Raw genomic sequence first — 27,995 nt, forward strand, 5'->3', positions numbered from 1 at the left:
CTTGATTTATGTGTCCTGAAATAGATCTTTCCTTCTGAGTTTTCACATTCTTTCCCCTTCATTCTTTACCACTACAGGTAAATGCAATTGGTTATCAGTTGACCCAAACAAGATTTTGTGATTTTTATTTTCTTCTGGCTTCATTAGAATTTGGGGAAAACTTGTTGTTCTGTAATGCTTGTATTGTCCCTTTAATCTCAGAACTCGGAATCTAATTGGATATGTCACCAGATTATTATATTATTATTATCCAAAATGTTATCATTACATCTTTTTGATAAGACTTGGCATTTAAAAACATTGAATTTCAAAGGTAATAGAATAATGTTCCCTTGTAACTTTCTATTAATTCCAAATGCAGTTTTTGAGTTATTTTCAATGTATGGCTATACCACCAATGCATGTATGACTATTCCACTAAGGATGTACATTACAAACATCTTTACCATTGCATTTAAACATTTTAATGGATCCAAAAAGTAATGGATACTATACATGTACAAGTGCTTTTCCTGCATACATCATCCCTTCTATATTTTTTATTCCATGGAATTTTTACCTATATCTATAAATCTTCTATAGAGTATCTTCCCAGCACTATATATTTTTGGTCTTTTAACATTTTCAAGATTATCAGTGTAACATCTACACTATCATTCTCCTGTACCTCAGCCTCATTTTATAGCATAGCCATTCCAATTCCTTTTTTAATAATAAGTTTTGTTGATATATGTTATGCAATTTCTTGTCAATGAATCATTGTGGATCATATATAGGAAGCTTATGAATTTACACTACTTACACTTTTTCATAATTTTAATATTAACAGATCTAAAAGTTAGCAAACTTATTTTTTTTAGCTCCTTGGCTATCACAAGAATTTATATTTAAAAAAAAAGAAAAAAGAGGGGATCAACGTTTCCCAAATACATTTAAAGATGCTTAAAAATGAAGAACTCTTATGTAATAAGCACTCTACCCAGATGCACATTTTGAGTTATTAAAAAAATAAAGTGATGTTTCAAGACATGTTGAAGACAAATAAGTTTTGAATGTTGGGTAAATTTGATTTTCCTTTAGAACATTTTAAGAAGAGAGATTAAGTTTTATTAGGTAAAACATGACTCTGGGTCTTTAGGGCATATACTACTGAACCAAAATGTAGATAGGCTCTCCAAAAATGAGCTCATTATACATCTCTTCTGGGCTTCATCAACTAGCATTAAAATGGAATTTTATTACAACCATCTTAATGGTTTTGATATCTGATATGTCATTACTCTGATGGATCTACAATCTTATTGATATAGATACTCCCTCTACCACTCCAGGCTGTAATCCAAACATGGTTTCTCATCCCATGCAACACTTATCCATAATATTCCATAAATTCTCTGTAGATTGATATTTACCCAGTGAACTGAACATGGATCATATGGAAATAAGTTTTGTATGATTAATAATCGTATTGCTTGTCTTTTTGGTGGGGAAGAGGAGGGTCCAAAGGGAGGGGAGAGAATTTGGAATCAAAAATGAGGTTTTCTTGATTCCATTACCAGCACTCTGTCCACTATACTACCAGCTGCCAGAGATGAAGAATGTATATATTTCAGATTTGAGGAACAGCCTGTACAAAAGTGATAAAATGTCATGAATGAAGAATAGCAAGGAACATTTCTTTGTCTAGAAGTTAGAACACGATAAGGAGAATGGTGGGCATTAAGTCTGGAGAGGTAGTCTGGAGTCATATTATGAAGAGTTTTTAATTCCAAACAGAAGAGCAGAGTATTTTTTTGTAAATCAGTTATTAAGAAATTATAGAATACTTAGCACAGTGCCCTACACATGGGAGATACAACAAAATGCTTATTTCTTCCCTTCCATTAGAGAACCACTAAAGCTGTTGAAGCAGAAGTGACAGAGTTAGTGAGGGCTATGTTTTGGAAATATTAATTTGATAGCTACCTGGAGGCTGAATGAAATAAAGGGAAATTGGAATCAGTAAGATCAATTAGAAGGCTACTGTACTAATCCATGAAAAAGGTCATTAGGGTCTGTGCTGGGGTGGTAGTCTTGTGAATGAAAAAAAGGGACAAATGTGAACGAGCTATTTCCTTTACCATTTTGACTTAATCATTTCTCTTCAGTCGTTTAAAAACTATTCCTTTTATTTGGTCCAAAACTGATCCCTCACTTCAGCAAGAGAATCCTCTCACATCTCCCTAATCAGGTACTATCTTACTCATCCCTCTTTAAACCTCCCATGGTCTTCCTTCTCCTTACCTTCTCTGCTGGAGACCTTGTTTAATATTTCACATTAATTCATTGAGAATTCTTTATTTTTCCTCATATCATTCAGATATTTTCTTCCATTATTTTCTTACTTTGTCATTGTTGCACATAAAGAGATGACCACTCTCTTTGCCAAGTCAATCTATCCTCCCCCACCCCCAAGAGATTCTTTCCTCTGTCATCCTTAGTCTCTGATATATCTTTAATCTCTCTCTAGCTACTGACTCTTTCCCTGCTCCTTGATCCCTACAGCTCCATGTTTCCCATAACCACAAAAATCCATTACTTGATTGTCTTTTCTCTAGGTATCATTCTATTTCTTCCCTCTCCTTTCTGTAGCTAGACTTCTTTTTTAATAATAGCTTTTATTTTTCAAAACACATGTGAAGATAGTTTTCAACATTCACTCTTGCAAAACCTTGTGTTCCAAATTTTTTCCCTCCCTCCTATTTCCCCCCTCCTTTAGACAGCAAGTAATCCAATAATAGGTTAAACATGTGCAATTCTTCTAAACATATTTCCACATTTATCATGCTGCACAAAAAAAATCAGATCAAAAGAGGAAAAAATGAGAAAGAAAAAAAGACAACAACAAAAAAGTTTAAAATACTGTTTTGATTTATATTCAGTTCCCATTGTTCTCTATGGATGTATTTGGTTCTCTTCATCATAAGTCTATTATAAGGAACCACCTCATTGTTGAAAAGTGTCAAGTCAGCCATGTATAAAGATCTCCTGTTTCTGCTCATTTCACTTTGCATCAGGTCATGTAAGTTTTTCCAGACCTCTCTGAAATCATCCTGTTGATCATTTCTTACAGAACAATAATATTCCATAACATTCATATATCATAACTTATTCAGCCATTCTTCAACTGATGGGCATCCATTCAATTTCCAGTTTATTGCCACTACAAAAAGGGCAGTGTAGCCAGATTTCTTGAGAAGGCCATCTATAGTTGGCTCCTATTGCCTTTTTTCTCACTGTCTTATTAGCTCTACAATCTGATTTCTAACTTAATGATTCTACCAAAAGTAAACTTTCCAAAGTTACCAGTGAACTCTGCATTGCCAAGTCTAACAGGCTTTCCTCAATCCTCCTCCTTCTTGGCCTCCCTGTTGCCTTAGGCACTACCAGTTAGCCTCTTCTAGAAATTCTCTACTATAAATTTTTTTCACAATGTTTCCCCCTGGTTTTTCTCCCAACTTTTACAGTGCTACTTTTTAGTCTCCTTTTTTCTCTCAACTTTTACAATGCTACTTTTTAGTCTCCTTTTTTGGATCTTCATCCAGGTCATAGCCACTAACCATTAGTGTCCCTCAAACTTTGCTCAAGTCCTTTTCTTCTTTTATAGTATTTTGTTTAGTGATTGATTAGTTTTTATTAATTCAACAGTAGCCTTTATGAAGGTATTTCTCAGATCTGTTTATCCAGCTCTGACTTGTAGTCTTGCATCTCAAACTGGTTATCGCTTGGACATCTTATCTTTAGTGTATGTGAAACTGAACTCTTTGCCTTTCCTCCAAACCTGTGCAGTTTTTTGTCATGATCCATCAATTTTATTTCTTATACTTGTCTCTCACATGGATTTCTTCTTCTCTTCTGACAAAGGCACAACTCCACTGTAGATCTTTGTCCCTTTGTGCCTAGGCTGTCATAGTAGCCTTCTATTGGGTCTCCGTGCCTCTATTCTCCTCACTTTCTGGTCCATCATCTATTTAGCTACCAAAGTCATCCTCCTAAAGTACACATCTGACCATGTTATCCCTCTAATCAGAGAACTCCAATAACTCTCAATTAATATACCATTATTGTTAGCTAAATATATATATATATATATATATATATATATATATATATTTTTTTTTTTTTTTTTTTTTAAAGTTAAAAAAAAAGAAAAGAAAATTAATAGCATCAATTAAATCCTCTTTTACTTCTGGACCCTTTCATAAACTGACTCCTTCCCTGTGCAGTCTTTTTACATTTATTCTTCTCTATCATATAGTCCTCTTTAGGTTTTCTTCTTCTTTTTTCTCTTATTCCTATCTAAGTTCTCTTAAGAGCCAGTGATATAGAGCTCCTTTCTCTTCTTGGCATAAAACTTTCCATCTTCTGACCCCATGCATTTTCACTGTCTTATTTCCTATGCCTGGAATTTTCTCTCTCCTTGACTCTGCCTCTAGTTTTCCCTGTTTTTATTTCAAGTCTCAGCTAACATCCCATCTTCTTCAAGAAGCCTGTATTGATCCTCCTTCTTCTTCTTCTTCTTCTTTTTTTTTTTTTTTTTTGGAGTGAGGCATTTGGGGTTAAGTGACTTGCTCAGGGTCACACAGCTAGGAAATATTCAGTGTCTGAGGTCAGATTTGAACTTAGGTCCTCCAGCTTTCAAGGCTGTGCTCTATTCATTGTATCATCTCGCTGCCCTATTGATCCTTTTTAATACTAATACCTCACTCTGAAATTATCTCTACATATATGCTTTTTCAGCCATCAGGATGTAACTTCTCAAGGGCAATGAATGGTTTCTTCCTTTTTTTTTTTTTTTTTTAATATATATTCTCAGTGCTTAGCACAGTATCTGACATATAAGAAGTTCTCAATAAATGCTCATGAAGGAATAAAACTATTTCTAGTTTCTAGGAAGTGCCCTATCTTTCCAAATTTGGTGTACTAATAATTAGCAAACTTCAACTAACTGCTGACAATTTTCTTTTTTAACATTTTCTTTTAAAACTTTTTTTTAGCTAACAATGAACAAATTTTTCTTTCTTCCATCCCACCATTCCAAAAAAGAAAAACAAGAAGGTGAAGAAGACAAAGACAAAACATTTGCAACTTATGTATATAGAGAAATCAAATTCCCCTAGTGGTCCTCATAAGTATTCTTGAGAGGTAAAAATTGTAAGAATCCCTAGTGTGCAAATGAAGCAGGTGAGCCAAATTAGTTACACAGTGAAGGTTGGACTCAGTATTTAACCAGTATTTAAAACAATGTCTTGTAGAATAATCAAGGAAGCAGGGGATTATGACATATTTAAAAATAGAATCTTATATCATTTATTATGTAGTAGGCATAAATATTTATTGAAGTTTAATAACTTCCAAAATCAAAATAACTTGTAAAAATTTCTAATGAATCCTTTTGTTTTTAATTTTCCCTTTTTTTGATCTCCCTACACTTTCTTGTTCATGTTTAGGTTTTGGACCTACCCTATACTGTTTTACTGTTTTCTGTAACTGCAAGTAGAATCCCAAGGGGTAGACACTCATTTGATTTACACAAGTATAAAATAATTTATTTCTACTACCATTCTAAATTATGTCCAACATGTTGTTGACCTTTTTTTGTTGAAATTGGTCCATTTTATCCATTTGCTTAAAGTAACAATCTACAATGACATCTAAATCTTTTTTTCCCAAGGTTTTATCTATTAGTTTAGAGTCCTTTTAGAAATATGGTTTAATTTATTTTTCCCATCTTGTTTGCATTTCAGTTTGTCATTTTTTTCCTTCCCATTTACATAACCTCATGAGTTCTATCTTTAGTTTGTCCCTTGGCTTGATATTATGTTACCTGGCAGAAGTTAGTGTCATCTGAAAACCAGGAGATATTTGTCTTACCACAATTCTTTGATACTAAAAAGAATTTTTGCTTTTTATACCTTAAATTTTTTTTTTAAACTTTTCACTGAACTGAACAGAAATGCTAGAAACATTAAATCCTGATGTCATACACAAGTACCTTTTGCTGGGTAGATACATTCTGTTAAAAGCAGAGATAAAAATAGATATGAGGTAGTTTTGTAATTTTATGTAGTATAAAATGTTTCTTATGTTTGATATGTGTTAATCTCAATTTTCCCTCTTCTCCTGGTTTCTCACCACAGCTATTTCCAGTTATTGTTTGTAGCTGTAAGAACTTATTTGTAATCTGTTATTTTGGCACACTTAAAGCACATTATCACTTGTTTAAGTTATTAATTATGATTGACTTTATAATAAATAAATATTAAGTGTCTGTTTGCTAGGCACTATGCTTTATGGTGAGAAAAGGCACAAGGTGGTCTCTGCTCCTAAGAATATTATAGACTACCATGGGGAGCAACATGAAAACAACTGTACAAACAAGATATAGATAAGATAAAATGTGTATTGTGAATAGAGGCGAAGAGTACTAGCCTTAAGGAAAGCCAGGATTTGAATGAAGTCAGAAGGCAGAAAAGTGGAGGGAGAGTATTATTATAAGCTAGGATTGGGGGTGGGGGAGAGAACAACAGCTAGTGAAAATTCCCAGATTCTGGATATAGATATTTGAGGAATTGAGGATCACCAAAGAAGCCAGTGCCATTGTTATCATAATGTATGTGAGGGAGAATTAGGTGTTAAAAGACTGATGGGTAAGGAAGGACTCATGTTGGTCAGGGCTTTAAATGCCAAACAGAGGACAGTTATAAGTAGTCTTTAAAACCCATTTTAATTATGATATTTAAAAAGAAGAAAATAGGCTTTAAATAAATTCCATTCCCTAGCTGATAAATGGTCAAAAGATAAGAACAAGTAGTTTTCAGAGGAAATCAAAACTATTTATAGTCATTTGAAAAAAAATGCTCTAAATCACTAATTTTTAGAGAAACACAATTTAAAACTACTTGAAGTACTATCTCACATCAATCATAAATACCAAATAAATGCTGGCAGGAAACTGGAACCAATGAACTTTGGCTCATTTTGAAGAACAATTTGAAGTGATGACCAAAAGACTATAAAACTGCGTAACCTTTGACTCATCGATACCTCTACTAGGCCAGTACTCCAAAAAATTAAAGGAAAAGGAAGAGGATCCCCATGTACAAAAATATTTATAGTAGTTCTTTTGGGGATAGCAAAGTATTGAAAATTGAGGAGATACTCTCAATTGGGGAATGGTTAAACAAATTGAGGCATATGATTGTGATGGAGTACTAAAAGAAATGATAAGAGGGGTAATTTCAAAAATAACATGGCAAGACCTATATGAACTAAAATGAAGTGGTAACTAGAAGATCATTATGCACAGTAACAGCAATGTTGTAATGATGATCAGTTAAGAAAGACTTAGCTGTTCTGATCAAACTATGATCCAAGACAATTCCATAGGACTCATGGTGAAAAAAATTCTATTTACTTCCAGAGAGAACTGATGAACTCTGAGTATAAGTTGAAATATAATTTCTCTTTCCTACCCCACTCTGTCCCTTCTTCCTTCCCTCCCTTCCTTCCATGAGAAAATATGCATTATTCCATATATATATATATAAATGATATATTGTTTGCCTCCTCAGTGAGTAGAGTGAGGAAGGAGGGAGAAAGAGAATTTGTAGCTTAAAATATAAAAAGAAAAGAAAAGGATGTTAAAAATTTAAAAAAATAAATAGGATTTATTATTTATGAATAAATTTAATTTAAAATTATTTCATTTAAAAACCATTTTAGGAAGGAATCTGGAACCAATTTTCTCCATAATCATTTCTTTCTGTCATATAAGTAAATGGCTATCAGTTAAGCTGAAGTATGCCAGGGAAGAATAATAATAAATTCAACAGTCCTTTTTTCTACCTCGACTTCAGTACTCAAAACAAAGTATTAAAATCATACTTTCAAATAATTATCTTCATCCTAAACTTGTCCCTTTCTGGCTGTTCTCTTTTATTTGTTGTTGGTAGTGATATCATTTTCACAGTCACCCAGACTTTCAGGGCATTACAGCTATATTTTACTCCTCTTTCCCTCACTGTCTATCTTCAGTCAGGTGTCAAGCTTTGCTGCAATTTCTTAATTATTCCTGTTTCTACTCCTACCCTCTAAATTAAGGACTCAGTAAATCTTGTTCAGACTAGTGTCAGCCTCCTACATGCTCTACCTCACTACAAATTGCCCCTCCCTCTCCTACCCAAGTAATTTTCTTAATTTTCCTAATGCAGGTTTTGACCATTTCACTTTCATATCTTATGATCCTATATTGTTTCCCTGCTCAGTCAGCTTGGGTAACTGTTATTGTCTAGATATTAAGATAAAATGTTTTAGCTTACCATTCAAGTCATTTGTGGTAATCTTTTACTTCCTTCAAAGTCACAGCTCAGGTATGATTTCCATGAAAATGTTTCTGATTCCTTTAGCAAGATTTGATATTTTACTCCTCAGTCCCTCATCCCTTACTGACCTTCTTTAATCCTTCATATATTCTAGATTATAATTTCTAACAATTATTTGTGTCATTTTTCTTACCCATTTACAATATTGTTGACTCCTTGATGGCAGTCAACATTTTTTTATTTTCTATTCTCATCACTTAGCAAAGTCTGGGGAACAAAAATTTTACCTCTTAAATTTTGTGAAATTTAATTGAAAGAGATAGTGGACCAAATAACTCATTTTAGTTACATTGAAGAAAGGATTTTTTTTTTATTTTTTTTTTTTACTTTTTTGAGTAATTAATTTTTAAAAATAATGTCTTTTACATAGTGGGTTCTAAGTAAGTGCTGATGATGAACTAGATTTTTCTTAGTTTGTCTTGAAACTTAACTGCCATTTATAATGATATTTCTAAAGGAAAACACATAATGTTGGGGATTGCCTAGGTAAAAGAAGTGCCTGAAAAGCAGGGGTTTTTTAGTTCTTTTAATAAATGTGTAACAGAATTGAAAATAAGTCTGCCAGACTTAAAGAAAAAGTCATAAATAAAATTTGAAAGATGTGGATGTTGATTTGAATGATAGGTTTCTGCCATCTCTGATCATTCTTTATTTATTTTTATAGAAAAACGGAGGAGGAGTTTGGAATTAATACCTCTGACTGCCCGTATGGTGATGACACATCTAGTAAACCACTTGAGTCACTATCCACTGAGTGGGGGCCCTGCCATGCTTCACAGCCTTGTTAGTGAAAATCATGACAATGCATATTTTGAGTCACCTGAGCTCTCTTCTGAAGTCTTCAGAAGTCCAAACCTACAGTTGTTTGTATTTAATGACAATACCCTTATGTCTTACCTTCAGATTCCTGCAGAAAGAACAGAAGGGAGGCCCTCAAGTGCCCTCTCTGATGTCAGGCTTATTGTGAGAGATATCTCTGGAAAGTATTCTTGGGATAGCAAAATATTATATGGACCTTTGGAAGGCTACTTTGCACAGAACAAGAGAAATAATTCACTTGTGATTTCAGACAGTAGACAGCAGACATTTGAACCTCAGAAAGATTTTTCTCATATTGAAGAAGTAGATGATGTGCTTGACAAATTACTTGAAAATATTGGCAATGCAAGCCCTGAATGTCTTTTGCCATCCCAGCTAAATCTTAATGCTCCTTCTCCACCCCCATTTGGAATGAGTCATTATCAAGAAAAAGAGATCATCAAAGCAATTTTATGTCAGAATGCCCAAGAAGAGGAATATGTACATAGGTGCAGGTCTGATGTCACAATGAAAGTTCCCAATCAAGAACAGCCAGTTCCTTCTGAGCCACAAGGTCCGTTTTATTTTTGTAGATTACTGCTGAATGACTTAGGAATGAATTCTTGGGACAGAAGGTATGATCCCACTATTTTATTTTATTTCATTTAACTTATTAATTTATTGCTTTTTTATCATGACAATTTTAATTTTGAGATTTTTCTTTAATTATTTTTCACATGCTAAATTTATTTCAATAGCCATAAGAAAGGTATATGTTTTTACTAAATTTAAAGTGTTAGCAAAATAAAGAGTGCAATCTCAGCTTGGTTTTAAATTCCAGGCTTGTGATGTGAAAGCAACATCTAACTTTCTATTATTTATTTTTGTTTGATGTTTTTCTGTAGTTTTCTTTAATTTTGAAAGTTATATAACATTAAGTTGCTGATTTTTGCATTGCATTGGCAGTTCATCTAGATCTCAAGAAGTTACTTTCAATGTTAGTAGTCCTTGCTAGTATGGCTTAGTGAGATTTTATGGAAAAGTCATTGTTTGAGATCATTTGTGTTTGAGTCCTTATTCAACAGATTATCAGTCACCTGACTTGTGTGTATCTAAAGTAGGCATAATAGTATATCTACCATCTGATTTACAGAAGTCATAGAAAATTGAAATTAGAACAAGTCCTCATAGGTCATTTAGTAAAATCTTCCACTTAATGCAAGACAGGAAATGTCTTCATTATTTAAAGGACTTTCATGTGGAAAAGTTTGGGCTTATATTGTATAGATACAGGTAAATTTAGGTAGAATTAAGTAGAAAAATTACAAGGAGTCAAGGTTTACCTCAGTATTGGGGAGAATATTCAACTATTTTGTTCAAAAAGCAACCTTTTTCTTTTCTTTTCTTTTTAAAGTAATGGGTTTCCCATAATTTTGAGTATTTAGAGAGAAACTTAGAATCCTCTTGTTAGCTATCTTGAAGACAGAATTGTGCAGATCATGTCTGGTACGAGAGAACATTAGAACCAGAGACAGGAAGCCTTAGTTCCATATCCTGACTAATATTACTACCAGTGTTCATTGGCAAATCATTTGATTATCCTTGAGCCTCAGTTTACTTTTCTGGTTGGTACAATAACTTCACAAGGTTGTTGCAAAGAAAGCACTTTAAAAATTTAAATGTACTATGTGAAAATGATTATCATCTAACCAAAAATGATTATCTGAATTATTGATATTACTATACCATTTCTTATTAAAGGATCTTTAGAGATCCTCATGTAGGGATCTCTTCCATCTTGTCCCATAGTTCATTTCTCATGGTTAGAACTTATTACCGAAAAAGACAATTATTTGGACACTCAAATTATTAATAACTCCATTGCTATCTAGAAGCAAAATCTAACATCCTGCAATTTTTTCTCATTCAACCTGGTTCTGCTTTTATAGATGATGATGATCTTCTTCTTCTTCTTCTTCTTCTTCTTCTTCTTCTTCTTCTTCTTCTTCTTCCTCTTCCTCTTCCTCTTCCTCTTCCTCTTCCTCTTCTTCTTCTTCTTCTTCTTCTTCTTCTTCTTCTTCTTCTTCTTCTTCTTCTTCTTCTTCTTCTTCTTCTTCTTCTTCTTCTTCCTCCTCTTCTTCCTCTTCCTCTTCTTCCTCTTCTTCCTCTTCTTCCTCTTCTTCTTCTTCTTCTTCTTCTTCTTCTTCTTCTTCTTCTTCTTCTTCTTCTTCTTCTTCTTCTTCTTCTTCTTCTTCTTCTTCTTCCTCTTCTTCCTCTTCTTCTTCTTCTTCCTCTTCTTCCTCCTCTTCCTCCTTCTTCAACAAAGTTATCTCTTCTTCCTCTTCTTCTTCTTCTTCCTCCTCCTCCTCCTCTTCCTCCTTCTTCAACAAATTTATCTTGTTTTTTTTCCTTAATGATATCACTTCTATCTTCATTGGTTAATTTTCTTAGTATTCCAAAACTATCCATTTGATATAACATTTCAGAATTTTGTCAACTGTTATTAATAATAATTATTATGATATCTTATTTTTTTTTGTAGTGCTTCATACTTAGCAAAACATTTTTGTAAGGATCTCACTTATTTGGTCCTTAAGAAAACTTTGGGAAGTAGGTCCTTTTTTTAACCCTAGTTGGAAGTTAAGGAGTCTGAGGCACAGAGAAATTAAGTGACTTGCCCAGATTATACAGCTCACTAAATATGTGAGATAGCATTGGGATACAAACTTGACTCAAAATCTAGCACAAGATCCATTATGCTATGTAGCTAATATTGAAAATATCTGTTAAAAAAATTAGTCTATGCCATCCATCTTCTTTTCAAGAGGAAGAACATTTTTATCAAATAATTCAGATCATCTTTATTAGGGAATATCCATCGTTCTGACTTCTAGCACCCTTCCTAGGCTTTTCAGAAATTCAAGGAGAACTCTAATGATTATATGCATAAATCCTTAGAAAATGGAATACAAAACAGATTGGGAATCAAAGGCGTTTGGTTCAAATATCATATATTTATTTTCTTGGCAAGTTACTTAACATCTCTAGATATAAGGTTCTTATGTAAAATGTTAGGTTTGGATCAGATAGTATTTTAAATTTCTTCCAGCATTTAACCTGAGGCAGTTGCGACTTGCTCACAGTCTTAGAACTATTAAGTATTTGAGGCCAGATTTAAACTCACATCTTCTTGACTCTAGAGTTGATCTTCTATCCTCTCTGCCCCCATACAATTAACTATTGATAGAGTCAAGAGTAGAATCGCAAGTCTTGTGATTCTAGTTCTTTTCTATTATACCACATTGATGTAAGATCCTTTTTACTACCTTTCTGCTTTCCTGGGTGCTGATCACCATCACTCAGATGATCTGTGTTCTGGAGCCAAATGAATGGACTCTGGATGTATATGTTCTAACATTTATTCCTTATCTTCAGCTTGCCTACCAGTTTCTGACCATTGCCTTACACTTCCTTCCATTTTCTGGATAACCTCACCTCAAACTGCTCACATGATTTCAAATAACCAGTTTACCAACTGTGCCCTGGACCTCAGTGCCCCTTCCTGGTTCACTCCATGCTCTTCTTTCTCATTTGTGTCTTCTCTTTTTGTATTTCTTACCTACTGACTGCTATTTCTTGTGTGGTCTCCTTAGAGGACAATAGATAAAACTGACCTTTTCCTAGTTAGTAAGGAAAGATAAAGATATAGAGAATATTCCTTATTTAACAGATGAACTTCAGATCATCTTAAAGTTAATGATCTTTATTAAGTGTCTACCAATTTTGAAATTTAAATTAGAAAAAGCATTTTACAACCATATCACTTTTACTTTTCTCACCTTTTATCTACAACCATATCTCTTTATTCTCTAAGGTACTATGCCAATGTCTTATCATACTGTAGAGACTACCCTTACTTCTAAAATAATACCTGATAGTGGACTACAAGTTCTATCAGATCCTAATAAGCTTACAAAGATTCAAATTCAAATGGCAAGATTCTGGTCTATTGATGGACAGTTTGCGTCATGCAGGCTCATTCTAGCTAACTACAGAGAGGTTCCTTAATTGCTCTGTGCCATCAGACTGATGAATTTTTTTAGCAGAGCAATTCTTCAAAATTATCTTTTAAGTTGTTGGGAAGTTACCTTTGGTGTCAATGAAAGGAGTATTCCTATTGATGAATTCCTGAAGTACAGAAGTATATCGAATCTGTCAATCTAACCTACAATGTTCTACTCTTCCTTGTCTTCTCTTAGCTCTGTTCCTTTTGTTATAATCTGGTCATGATTTCTGTTCCTCCTTGTTACCATTCTTTTGTTTTATTTTGTTTTGTTTTTTTGCACTGTTTTATTTTCCCCAGTTGCCCGAAAAACTTTTTTTTTTTTTTCTTTCGGTTTTAAGACTGAGTTTCAGATTTTTTACCTTTCTCCTTACCTCCACTCCCCACTATTGACAAAACACATGTGAATTCATGCAAAACATTTTCATAAATGTTATGTTGTGAAAGATAACATGAATCTCTCCTTCCAAAAAAAAAAAACCTCAAGAAAAATGAAATTTAAAAAAAAAATTGTGCTTCATTCTGTATTCAAACACAATCAGTTCATTCTCTGGTTATGGATAACATTTTTATCATAAATCCTCCTTCAGATCATTGTATTGCTGAAAATAGCAAAATCATTCTTAGTTGATCATCCCACATTACCATTACTTTGCACACAATATATTTAACTTTGGTTGAACTCATAGAGGACTCTGAGTTTTTCTTAGAGCATCCTGCTCATTATTTCTTATAGAACAATAATATTCCATCATAGTCCCATACTACAATTTATTCAGCTATTCCCCAATTGCTGGCATCTCTTGAATTTCCATTATTTTGCCCCAAGAAAAGAGCAGCTGTAAATATTTTTACACACATAGGTCCATTACCTTTTGTTTTTAATCTCTTTTGGGATTCATGCCTATGGTATTGGTAGGCCAAAAGATATGTATAATTTTATAGCCCTTAGGCATAGTTCATTTCCTTTGATTATTTATCAATTGAGGAATGACTTGTTTTTTATAAATTTGACTCTGTTTCCCATACATTTGAGAAAAATGCCTTCATCAGAGAATCTTGCTCTAAAATTCTTTACAGTAACTATTGCTAATTGTATTTTCACCCTATTTGTCCTGTCCCTCCTCCTTTTAAGCCTGTCTCTCCTCTCCTCGAAAGTGATTAGCTTCTGATCTCATCTTCCCCAATATGCCCTCTCTTCTATCAACCTCCCCCTTCTCATATCCCCTTCCTTTTCTACTTTCCTGCAGGGTAATATAGGTTTCTGTACCCATATTGAGTTTGTATATTATTTCCTCTTTGAGCCAAATCTGAGAATAAGGTTTACTCATTCCTTGTCCATCCCTCTCTTTTCTACTGTAAAAGTTTTTTCTTGCCTCTTGAGGCAGATAATTTACACTGTTCCAACTCTCCCTTTTTCTTTCTTCCTGTATATTCCTCCCTTACTTCTTAATTTAATTTCTTTTAGAGAATATACTTTCTTATTCAACTTACATCTGTGCTCTCTGTCTGTACATACTCCTAAGTGCTGAAATAATGAGAACGACTTATGAGTTACAAGTATCATCTTCCCATGTAGGAATGTTCAGATAAACTTAATATCAAGTCCTTTATGATATTATTTTCCTTATTACCTCATTATGTTTCTTCTGAAGCCTACTTTTGAAAATCATATTTTCTACTCAGCTCTGCTCTTTTCGTCTTGAATCCTTGAAAGTCCTCTATTTCGTTGAATGTTCACCTCTTTATCAGAAGAATTCTATTCAATTTTTCTGGATAGGAGGTTCTTGGTTATAATTTTCCTTGATACTGTTCTTTAACTGAAAGTGAATTTATCTTTGGTTTATCATGTTTCTGACATTATATGTGTTTACATACATACATGCATATGTTTTAAATGCATTCATTTAATAATGCTTGCCACCACTGATATCAGCTGGTTTTTTTTCTGAGAAACAAGCTGATGTAAAGAGTATTAGAATTAGAAGACCCTAGGTATAAGTTTAACTTTACTTCCTTTTCTTACTCTTTTTATTTGTGTAAACATGGGCAAGTTAGTTGGCCTCTCAATCCATTTCTTCAGTTTAAAGAGCAGTCGTTAAGTGCTTGCTTTATGCCAGGCATTGTTCTAGAAACTAGGGATACAGTAAAAAAGAAAAACAGTCCCTTACCAGAAGGAGCTTTCCTTTTACTGTGGGGAAAACATCTGTAAAATTTTTGTAATACTGTAATTTTTACTACCTGCCTCATGAAGTGGTTGTGTTGAAAAAAAGGAAATTACATAAAACAAAATATTTTTCATATCTGCATTGTGCTTGATAAGTATTTAATTATAGCATTAATAATACCGTAGAGTGTAGTAATTTATTGCAGTAAGAAAACTTAAAACATATATAAAGTTTACATTTGAATCTATTTAGTTCATTTCTCCTAATATTTTTTTCAGGTTGAAAATTATAAAGGCAGTAGTCATTACATAGTACATTGTTTTTGTTTCATATAATTTATCTTCCCAAAATTTTTAATTTTTTATTATAGAAAAAATTTTCATCTGCTGAAGAAAAATTCTAAATTGTTGAGAGAATTAAAAAATTTGGACTCACGTCAGTGGTATGTAATTTTATTTAAAAAATATTTTCGTTCCTATTATATGTTCTGAGAACATGTGTAGCTGTTATTTCAGTACTTTGATGAAACTGTGATCTCATTAGTGTGCATAATTCTTCCAAAGTTACAAATTGTTAACCATTTTTGGTTTCTTTTTCTATATAACTCTTGTTCATGTCCATCTAAAAATCTTCTACATCGTTCTAACCACTGTATTGAGAATTTCTTCTAATTTTTTTGACATTGTGGTCATCACTGTACAATACAGATTATTCTTTTATTATTTCTCATTATATATCTGAACCATCTTCCATTTTCTGCCCATTAGTCTTTTGGATGACAAGTTTGATATAGATGAAGGGTTAAGTACAACTGATAAACCGGCAGAAAAGAAGCTAAATAACGTGAACACAAATGTTCACGTTATTTAGGTAATCTAGCTGTGCATACCTGGCACCTTTGAAATGTGTTTGCTTTGAAGTCATATTTGTTAAAATATAGTTAGTGCGAGTTTATTTATTATCTTAACAACCACAAAGTTCAAAATTGTTCTGCTATAAATTGCTATGAATAAGCTCTTTTCCAATATAGTAAAATTTTACGTCAAATTTTAGGTCAATGGGTAGCCTTCCTCAATCTATAGTAACTTCAATATTTGTGGTATATTGTTCAGCACTGCTGCCGAAAGATGTATTGGACTTATATTACCTAGACCCTTTATGTCCATTATGTGTGACAAAATCCTTAAGTATTAATTCTAGAGAAAATTAAGTAGAATAAACACATCATGTTTTATCTCAACTTCATTTTTATAGTGAATTTATAATACTTAACTTTTAAAAATTATATATATATTTGTATGTTATTTGCTGAACCTAATGCATTTTTAGGTGAAATGATGAAGTGGTCTTTTTTAGCTCTAAATCCTACCATTCTAAATTCAGCAATTATTTGGAAACCCTTTGATAGAAGACATGATAAAATAGCTTTTAAAATATAAAAAAAGGAAAACTAGTAACAACTTTATTTTGACATGTCATAATATATCTCAATTTTAACATCTGGGGAAATTATATTTTTTACTACTGAGAAATATTTTTAAAGTATAACAGTATAAAAGGCTTAGAAATATGTTTATATTTCTATCCTGGAACTTGTTAGTTATTCAGGTAATAAATGTCTGTGAAGCATCTGCTATTCACATACACATTGTTTCAGTGCCACAAACATTTTTGCATATGTGGGTCCCTTTCCCTTCTTTAAGATCTCTTTTGGATATAAGCCCAATAGAAACACTTCGGGATCAAACGGTATGCACAGTTTGATAATTTTTTGAACATAGTTCCAAATTGCTCTCCAGAATAGTTGGATCCATTCACAGTTCCATCAACAATATATCAATGTCCCAGTTTTCCTACATCCCCTCCATCATTCGTCATTATCTCAATTCTGGGGATGATTTTCTGTAAATCTTTTTGCTAATATTTTATTTAAGATTTTTGCATCAATATTCATTAGGGAGATTGGTCTATAATTTTCTCTCTCTGTTTTCGTCCTACCTGGTTTAGGTATCAGTACCATGTCTGTGTCATAAAAAGAATTTGGTAGGAGTCCTTCATTCCCTATTTTTTTCTTTCTTTTTTTTTTATTTTTTTATTTTTGTATTCATTTTTCCAAATTACCCCCCCTCCCTCCCCCCGATGACAGGCAATCCCATACATTTTACATGTGTTACAATATAGTCTAGGTACAATACATGTGTGTGAATACCATTTTCTTGTTGCACAATAAACATTAGAATCAGAAGGTACATGCAACCTGGGCAGACAGATATTAGTGCTAACAATTCCCAGTGTTTCTTCTCTGGGTGTAGCTACCTCTGTCCATCATTGATCAACTGGAAGCGAGTTGGATTTTCTTTGTATTGAAGATATCCACTTCCATCAGAATACATCTTCATACAACATTGAAGTGTACAGCAATCTTCTGGTTCTATTCATTTCACACAGCATCAGTTGATGTAAGTCTCTCCAAGCCTCTCTGTATTCCTCCTGCTGGTCATTTCTTACAGAGCAATAATATTCCATAACCTTCATATACCACAATTTACCCAACCATTCTCCAACTGATGGACATCCATTCACATTCCCTATTTTTTTCAAAGAGTTTACATAGAATTGGAATTAATTGTTCTTTAAATGTTTGGTTGAATTCACATGTAAATCCATCTGGTCCTGGGGATTTTTTCTTAGAGAGTTGATTAATAGCTTGTTCTATTTCTTTTTCTAGAATGGGATTGTTTAAGCAATTTGCTTCCTCCTCTGTTAATCTGGGCAGTGTATAATTTTAAAGGTATTATCCATTTCACTTAGGTTATTAAATTTATTGACATAAAGTTGGGCAAAGTAACTCCTAATTATTGCTCTGATTTCATCTTCAATAGTGGAAAGTTCTCACAGGGAATCCCTGTGAGAACTTTCCACTATTGAAGATGAAATTAAAGCACTAATAATAGTTCTATTTTTTCTTTAGTATCCTCATCCTTATTTTAATTTTTTTTTTTTAACCTTCTGCTTTGACGTTAAGGGAAAAAATGAGTTAAATTTTGAAATTCTGTATAAGTGACAGAAATTGAATTGTATTTTTTTATGTCCCATGAATTACCCATCATTGAGCATATGGAATGAACTGTGCATCATGTTTTATTCCATAAACTTCATGTTAAGCAAATTAAAGGATATCTTACAACCATGCTCACTTTGTTTAGACTTAATAGTCTTTAGCTATGTGAGGTACTATTTTGGTTCCCTGGAGTGCTCTTGCACTTATAAACTGTGGCTTTGAAAAGCTTATTGGCAAATCATCTCTTTCCCTCCTCCTACAAATTAACCTTCCTTTAAACCTCTATCCCTTGAATTTAATGTTCTTTGATAAGGAAAAAGGTACCAACTTTTATATTATAATTGCTGTTTCACTAGCTCTTTTTGATGCCAAAAGAAGTAAATATGATCCATATATGTAAGAGTTTGATCTCTCTCAGTTCACACTTGGGACCATGTCTTAAACTGTTTTTACCAATATTATTTTTCAATTTTTCACAACTTTCAGTAAAGTCATTCTTCCTATTAAACTGATTTCCTCCTTTGGTCATATTATATTATTACTTTTTTCCTGTTATCAGGAAAAAAAATACTACTTCTATTTAAAGAATATACACTTTTGATTTGCCAGTTTCTATATATTTTAATGGAATATAAGAATGCAGCTAATTAAATTTGAAAAATGCATGAAGTAGGTATTATACACAAAAATTTTGTGGTAGACATAGGACAAATCGAACGAATGATCAGTTTTACTGCTTAAATTGGTGGTAATCTTAAAATTATGCATTAAGATGAAGGGAAGGTTAGCTTTTTTTGAATCAGTTTTACTGCGTAAATTGGTAATAATCTTACAGTTATGCATTAAGATGAAAGGAAGGTTAGCCTTTTTTGAATTCTGGTCCATAATATAAAGAAAAAAATAAAAAAGCATAAAGAAACTGATTTGATCAGCTGGAACAAGAAGGTAGGTCTGGTTCTCTTTCTGTATTGCCCACTTACTCCTGTATCCTGTGAATATGAAATGTTGTTAATGTTGCTTGTTAGCACTACTAAAACATTACATGCATTCAAGAGTCCAGTAAGGCCGGCTATAGGTTTAAAAGCTAGCAAATTTTCTGTGGTCCCCAAATTTGAAAGACATAAAACTTGTTGAATTTTTAGCACTGAAAGTCATTATTTCTCCCTGTAATATCCAGCTATTCATGATTGAAATGAATTTATTTCTAACACATGGGAATTAAGGGTTTTAAGAACCTCATATATCAAAAATGAAAAGTTTGAAGTTGAAGGAGAATGAACAGATTCATATAAGTTGGGTCTGAGATTTCATAAATAAATATTGCATTTAAGTTTCTTTTGACTGCTTCCAGAGAACTCTGAGAGATTTTTTAAAAATATAGATTCAGGCAAGCCATTCTCCAATTGCTAAGTGGTCAAAGGTTATGAAGAGACAATTTTCAGATGAAGAAACTGAAACTATTCTAATTATATGAAAAGGTATTCCAAATCACTATTGATCAGAAAAACACAAATTAAGACAGCTCTGAAATACCACTACACACCTCTCAGATTGGCTAAGATGACAGGAAAAGATAATGACTAATGGTGGAGGGGATTCAGGAAAATTGGGACACTGGTGCATTGTTGGTGGAATTGTGAACAAATCCAACCATTCTGGAGAGCAGTTTGGAATTATGCTCAAAAAGTTATCAAACTGTTTGATAGTTTATCACAGTTTGATAACTGTGCATACCCTTCGATCTAGCAGTGTTACTACTAGGCATAAATCCCAAAGAGATCTTAAAGGAGGGAAAGGGACCCACATGTGCAAAAATGTTGATGGCAGCCCTATTTGTAGGGTCAAGAAACTGGAAACTGAGTAGATGCCCATCAGTTGGAGAATGGCTGAATAAGTTATGGTATATGAATGTTATGGAATATTATTGCTCTACAAGAAATGACCAGCAGGATGATTTCAGAGAGGCCTGGAGAGACTTGCATGAACTGATGCAAAGTGAAATGAGCAGAACCAGGAGATCATTACAACAACAATAATATATGATGATCAATTCTGATGGGCGTATCCTTCAACAATGAGATGATTCAAACTAGTTCCAATTGTTCAGTAATGAAGAGTGCCATCTATACCCAGAAAGCGAACCATGGGAACAGAGTGTGGACCACAACATAGCATTTTTACTCTTTCTGTTATTGTTTGCCTGCATTTTTGTTTTCCTTCTCAGGGTTTGTTTGTTTGTTTGTTTGTTTTTTAGATCTGATTTTTCTTATGCAGCAATATAACTATAAATATGTGTACGTATATTTGATTTAACATGTAGTTTAACATGTGTATTGGACAATCTGCCATTTAAGGGATGGGGTCTGGAGAAAGAGGGGAAAATTTGGAATAGAAGGTTTTGTAACTATCAACGTTGAAAAGTTACCCAGTCATATGTTTTATAAATAAAAAGCTATAATAAAATAAAATTAAAAAAGCATAGATTCAGTTGTAGTAAAGAATTAGAGATCAACCCCAAATCCCATGTTGAATAGGATTTTTAAAATACTTGTTTGCTAGTTATAGTGGTATATGGATATAATCTCAATCAACAGAGATCCTGAGGCTGGCAAATTTCTTGAGCTCTGGAGTTCTGAGCTTCAACAGGGTATAATGATTGAGTATCTATAAACTAAGATTGTCATTAGTATTGTGAGCTCTTGGTAACTAGAGGCCAGCAGGTTATCTAAAGAGGAATCAACCAGGTTATGTATGAAAAAAATCAAGCTCTCATGCTGATGAATAGTGTAAATGAGCCTTGAATAGGTTGATCACTTCCAATTCAATTGAGATAGGGAGTCTCACACAAACAAATGATAATAGGTATGGTATTCTACTTTAATTCAATATATCTTTATCACATCCTAGTGACTAGTAGATAAAGTTGTATTGTGCCAACAGTTGTCACTTATCTACTTGAATACACTTCCAAGTAGAACATTTTCCAGTACTCCATACAAGACAATATATTTTCTGTTATTTAATTGACTCCAACTGTTAACAAATGAATTTCCATAATAGATATACCTCAGAAGACTCCTCCATGGAAGTAATAGTCCAAATCATACCTTTTCTGTAATTATTAGTACAATCAAATGAAGTTTCTTCCCTATTCATTAAATCCTCTTTTCTAATCTCATTTTTCTTCTTTAAGATTTAATTGAGTTTCAATAAATTATGACTCTTAAGATGATAATTAGTTTGTGTATATGGAAATATTTAAGGAACTTATACTTTTCTGGCTTTGTTGTTCATAAGTTAGTTTTGTCTAGGTTTTGTTTTTACTTAATTTAGGATTTCAAAAGAACTAGCCAACAGGAAATAAATTTCAGTCATTTTGGCCCTTGTAGCATAATATGCTACTTGGGAGCAATAAAACTTTATTTTATGGGATTTAAAAGACATTTCCCATTGGATACTCCAAAAATAATGAAGGAAATACAATGATAATCAGATTAGCAACCCTAATTTAAAAAAAAAAAAAAGTCAAGAAACCCTAAGGGAATATGACTTCTCATTAAAGGAAGGGCATTTAATAGAATAATTCCTACTAAGGGTTTTGAGAGGAAGAAAGATGTTCATTATTAATCAAGTACATTTTTATAGAATACAAAGTTAGATTTTTTGCACTACTAACCTAATTATATATACAAAAAGTAATTATTTAAATCAGTCAAATATAGTAAGTTCATTCATATTCTAGTTAAGCTAATATAATGTTAGTAGGAACTAAGCTTTTCATGGACATAACTATTTGATTGTTTCCTCAGTCAAATATTATTTTTCTAACCCCATAGCATGAATTCAATTATACAATTTTCAGAAGAGGTAGATGTCCAATTATTTGATAATGGGCAGTTACGTTTTACTAACCAAGACAAGTTTCTTGTCTTCTATTGTTCTATTCTTGTTAGAAGATGATATTGTTTTAGGGTTTTATTATTATTAACTTGGTAATTTAGAATTAGAGAATTTTTACAATGCTGCATGATAAAATTTAAAGTAGAAATTTTGTCCTTTTCAAAGGCTAACTGAAATGGTCCTGAATTAAAATGAAGAGGAAATGCTAAACTGTATGATATAGAAAGATAGATAAATGCTAAACTATATGATAAAGAAATGATATACCAATCCTTTTTAAGTGAGTACCCTCAACTTCCCTTGTTTTATAAATATACTTCATTTTAATTTTCTTCTTACCTACAGCCGTGAAACTCACAAGATTGCAGTATTTTATATTGCTGAAGGACAAGAAGACAAATGCTCAATATTGTCAAATGCAAGGGGAAGCCAGGCATATGAAGACTTTGTTGCAGGACTTGGTTGGGAGGTAATTCACTCAATAGATATTAATTGAATGCAATTGAGTAAAAATTAAAGGATTTTTCTTTTGAGGTATTTGTGTATAAAATTATGTTGTCTTATTAAGCCTACTTTAGAAATACCCAAATTATCAAGAATTTTTGAGTCCTTTATAATCGATGTAGTAATTTTTGAGTTTCACCACTCATTGATCAATTTCTAGCAACTTTAAAAATACAAATTTAAATATAAATGTAATAGAGAATTGGATTTGATATCAATTATACGGGTTCATATCCCATGTCTAACAGTAGCTATGTGACATTTAGGAAATTTCTTAACCCATCTCAGCCTTGATTGTTTCATCTGCAAATAGGGCATAATAAGTCTTTTTATACTTTCTGAAAAGAATTGTTGTGAGAATTAAGTAAGATAGTGTATTGAAAATACTTTGAAAGTTTTAAAGCTATGTAATTATCAGCTACTAAAGTTAATTTTTAGTAATTAAACATTTAGTAGTGTTCTTTTCTTAATAAAATAGCTGAAATGTAATATATTCCATATTTTTCTAAAAGTGTGGCATGGAATGTGCGATAGATATATGGTTATGACAAAAATAAAACAAGATAATACATATGTAATAGAAAAGAAAAAATTAAAATGTAATGTGGAACCCTGATGAGAGAGGAGATAGTAGCATTTCATTGAGATGATAGCATTTGATTTGGGCCTCAAAACCTGGATGTAGATTCGAAAGATGAAAAAGTTCAATAGAGTAGATTTCTGGCCCATAAAATACCTAGTTCTCAAAGCACATATTATTTTGATATAACCTGAACAGAAAGAGAAACTGTGTTTAGCTGAGAAAACATCTAATTATAAGATTAAAAAAATAATTTGGGATTGCCTGACAAAAACATAGTGGCTTTAATAAAGAGAGTTTAAAAGAATAAGATAATGTTAAAAAGGTAAAACAGAATAAATTCTCTTAACTGGACTGAGTATCCATTCACACCTATCTTCTAAAATTGATCCTAGGTATTTACAAAGAAAAGTAGGTGTTTCTAAATCATATTATTAAAGTTGGGCTTGAGATTAGACTTATTTCATTGTTATGTAGAACTTCCAGATGTGCCAGCAGAGCCAAAATGGAGGAAGAGCTCCCCCAACATTCCCCCTCCAAAGCATATTAAAATAACATCTCAAATCAAATTTTGGACCAACCAAAATTTGGAGCAAATTTCTAGAGCCAGAAAAAAGGTTAGAATAAAATATTTTTCTATCCTAAAATAGGTTAGGTGTTTTTCAGGAGAAGTCTGTGACAATAAAGTGGAGAATAGCCCAGAGCACATGCAGTAGCATCACTAGCAGCCTACCTTGGAAGCAGTTGTGACAGCAGCAACAACAGCAGCAATAATAGCTTTGGGAGCTCTTAACCGAAGGTAAAAGGGCCAAGTTTCAGGGCCAAAAAGAGTTCTGGTGCTTGCAGCTGCAGGGGAACAGGAGCCTTTCCTGGATAAAGACCAGAGCGTATGCAGGAAAATTGACCACATCTCTCCCCAAATGGCACCATCTTTGAAGTGCTGAAAACCTTGCACATCCCTATAACTCACTCTGAAAGTTGGGACAGTAATTATCCACCTCCAGAGGAATAAAGCACAACTTTAACAAAGTTCCAAGTCAAGAAATAAGCTGGGAATAGGAGCAAAAAACAAACAAGCAAATAGAAAAAGAAAAAAACTAGTCTGAAAAGGTATTGTTGTGGGAAAACCAAGACATAAATTCAGAAGATAATAGTATGAAAGGAGCTATAGTAGACAAAAACCTAGTAGGAATTATTAAAAGAGTTAAAAAAAAAAAAAAGGAATGGAAGAAATTTAAAAAAAAAAGAGTGATGCAAGAAAATTTTGAGGAAAAAAATTAATAGCTTGGTAAAAGAGACATTAAAAAATAATGACGAAAATAACATTTTTAATAAAAAGAATTGGTCTAATACTTAAAGAGGCATAAAATTTCATTGAATTACAGAATTCTTTAAAAACCTGAATTGGACAAATGGAACCAGAAGTACAAAAATTCACTGAAGAAAATAACTCCTTAAAAAGCAGAATTAGTAAAATGAAAGAAAAAGAGGTGTAGAAGCTTGCTGAGGAAAATAGCTCCTTAAAATTTAGAATTGTGGAAGTAGAAGCTAATGACTCAATGAAACATTAAGAAATAAATTTTAAAAGGAATGAAAAATTAATAGAAAGTGTGAAATTCATTATTAGAAAAACAAATCAATTGCAAAATATATTAAACCAAGACAATTTAAGAATTATTGAACTGCCTGAATGCCTTGATTGAAAAAAAAAAGAACCTAGATATCATCTTTCAAAAAAAAATTAAAGAAAACTGCATCGATATCTTAGATCAAAAGAGTAAAATAGAAATTGAAGAAATCCATCAATTACCTTCTGAAAGACATTCCAAAATGAAATAACTATAGCAGACATTTAGAAAGAAAAATTAATTATCATGAGCCATTGTCAGGATCATATCAAATTTAGTAGTGTCCATATTACAGGAGTAGAGGATTTGAAATATGATTCTGAATTCTGAAAGACAAAGGAGTTAGTTTTAGAATCAAGACTACCTAGCAAAACAAAATAGGCCTTTAATGAAATAGGTGATTGCCAAGCATTCCTAATGAAAAAAACAGAGCTGAATAGAAAATTTGGCATTCTAGCATAAAACTGAAGAGAAGCATAAAAAGGTGGATGTGAAAGTGAATTCATAAGAGACTCTATAAGGTTAAACTGTTTAAATTCCTCTATGTAACTTGTAAGATTCCTATATGTAACTTGTAAGATTTTTATCCTTATTGGGGCAGTTAAAAAGAATCTGTCTTGATCGAAACCATGCATGTAAGTTGATGATGTTGGGATGATCTAAAACAGGAAGAAAAAAAAAAAAGGAAGGATTAAGAGAGTAAATTCATTGGGAGAGAAGGGGAGAAGGAGATGTAGAGTGGAGAAATTTTTCTCACAATAAAAAGCCACGTAAGAATTTGTTTTTACAGTAGAGGAGCATGGTGGAGAATGTTTGAACCTGATTCTTACTGGAATTTGGTTCAAAATGGAAAGAATATTATGTGTGCACACTGAACAACTGAATAATTGGATATGGAAATGTATCTTAGGAGGGAAAGAGGATATGGCATGATAAAAGAAAGAGTGGATTAAGGGAGGCATATGAAAAAGTGCTTTAAATCACCAATGATTAGAAAGAAATACAATATAAAATTAAGCTGAGTTTCCAACTCACACTTGTCTGAAATGAGAAATTCTGGAGGCAAGGATGGGGAAAGAAATATTAATGCACTCTTGTTAGAGTTATGAACTGATCCAGCCATTCTGAGAACAATTTATAACTTATGCTCAAAAGAACTATAAAACTGCATTAACTGTTTATCCAGCAATACCACTATTAGATATGTACCCCAGAAAGATATGTTTTGCATAATTTCATTTGTATAATTGAAAAGATGTAGCTTGAGTATAAGGTAGAGAAAAGGTGAAGGCAGGGAAAGAATTTGGAATTCAAAACTTTTTAAAAAGAATGTAATAACTGAATGAATAAGGCATGTATTTCCATGATGGAAAGAGCTCCCAGGTTAAGAAATAGTCTTCAAGAGTTGCCTAAAACAGGGAATTGCAAACTATAGCTTAAGGGCCAAGTTTTGCCTAGCTATTTTTGTAAAGAACTAAGAATGTTTTTTTACATTTTTAAAAATAGTAAATCTATTTAAACAAATAAAAAACATTCTCATCTTAGGGCAATATTAAAAAAACAAGTTGTGGGCAGAATTTAGCATAGGTTTCTGTTTCCCTAAATAATTTGCTAAAGTCACATAACCTGTATATATCAATTTGAATCTAAGTCTTACTGACACTTACCTCTGGAAGATGTACTTATGACTATTCTATAATCAGAGATTTCTAAGTGATCTAAACATAATCTAAACCAAGAGTTTTTAATCCTGGGTTTTTTATACTTGTTTGCTTTTGTTTTTAATATTTTGACTGCTATATTTTACTGTAATTGGTTTTCTTTGTAAATTACATATTTTGTGCATTTTAATAATATTCTGAGAAAGGTTTTGCCAGATGCCAGATTATAATTACACACTATAAAGATGTTAGGAATTTCTTGTCTTACTAGATTTCTGTCCTTTTCATTTCCTATAGTTTTAATTTTCTTTTAACTTAATAAAACAATTTGGGAAGTATGTATATGTGAAATGGGTATGATAGTGATTTTTTAAAACTAGGTACAAGGTATCATTTTAATTATTAAGTCTTCAGAAATTTAGCTCTTTCTTTTCAACTCTTCTTTTAACAGTAGTTTAAGACATGGTTATTTAAAAAGTATCAATATGTTCTTTAATGTAACCATTCTTTACTATTCTTTTTTTTTTCCCCCTGAGGCTGGGGTTAAGTGACTTGCCCAGCGTCAAACGGCTAGGAAGTATTAAGTGCATTCTTGACTATTCTTGACAATGGTTTTTTTCTTTCTCTCAAGTTTTTAAAAAGCACATTTCCTTATCCTTAATATATTTAATATAAAAGAAATTCACTTTTTTTTTTTTCAAAGTATGAAAAAGTATAGTTAATTAAATGGATCTTAATATGGTACAATACAGAGAATTCTTGCTCCTTAGAAGGAAAAATGTGTCCATTCTTTGAAAGAATCTGGATATTAACTAAGCAGTTAACAGTAAAGCTAGAGCTTTACAAAACTGTAAACTTGTCATCTAGCTTAGTAAATCAGAAGACTTGATTTTTGATTATCATTATTTTTTATTATTACATATATAAGGTTGACCTTTCAACACACTGTGGATTTATGGGTGGCCTCCAAAGAAATGGCAGCACAGGACAAACTGCACCTTACTATGCTACCTCTACTGTGGAAGTGATTTTCCATGTCTCTACTAGAATGCCATCTGATTCAGATGATTCTCTCACCAAAAAGGTAATGTATATATCTTTTTGAAATTTTATTCTAGAACCATGCAACTTATTGATTCACTTCTATTCTAAGATTTGCTAAACAAAAAATGTTTTTGTCAAAATGCTGATTTTTGGAACCAGAAAGAC

General features: G+C 32.4%; 1 protein-coding gene across 1 annotated transcript in view; it reads left to right on the forward strand.

The window, feature by feature from the left end:
- RALGAPA2 (Ral GTPase activating protein catalytic subunit alpha 2) overlaps positions 1–27,995 on the forward strand; it is a 387,908-nt gene that overhangs the window by 202,633 nt on the left and 157,280 nt on the right. The window contains 4 exon segments of the mRNA XM_074287744.1: positions 9,088–9,856; positions 15,823–15,894; positions 22,759–22,882; positions 27,715–27,870. Coding sequence (XP_074143845.1) covers positions 9,088–9,856; positions 15,823–15,894; positions 22,759–22,882; positions 27,715–27,870 — 1,121 coding nt within the window.

Source organism: Sminthopsis crassicaudata, chromosome 2 (assembly GCF_048593235.1).
Source record: "Sminthopsis crassicaudata isolate SCR6 chromosome 2, ASM4859323v1, whole genome shotgun sequence".
Taxonomy (NCBI): Eukaryota; Metazoa; Chordata; class Mammalia; order Dasyuromorphia; family Dasyuridae; genus Sminthopsis; species Sminthopsis crassicaudata.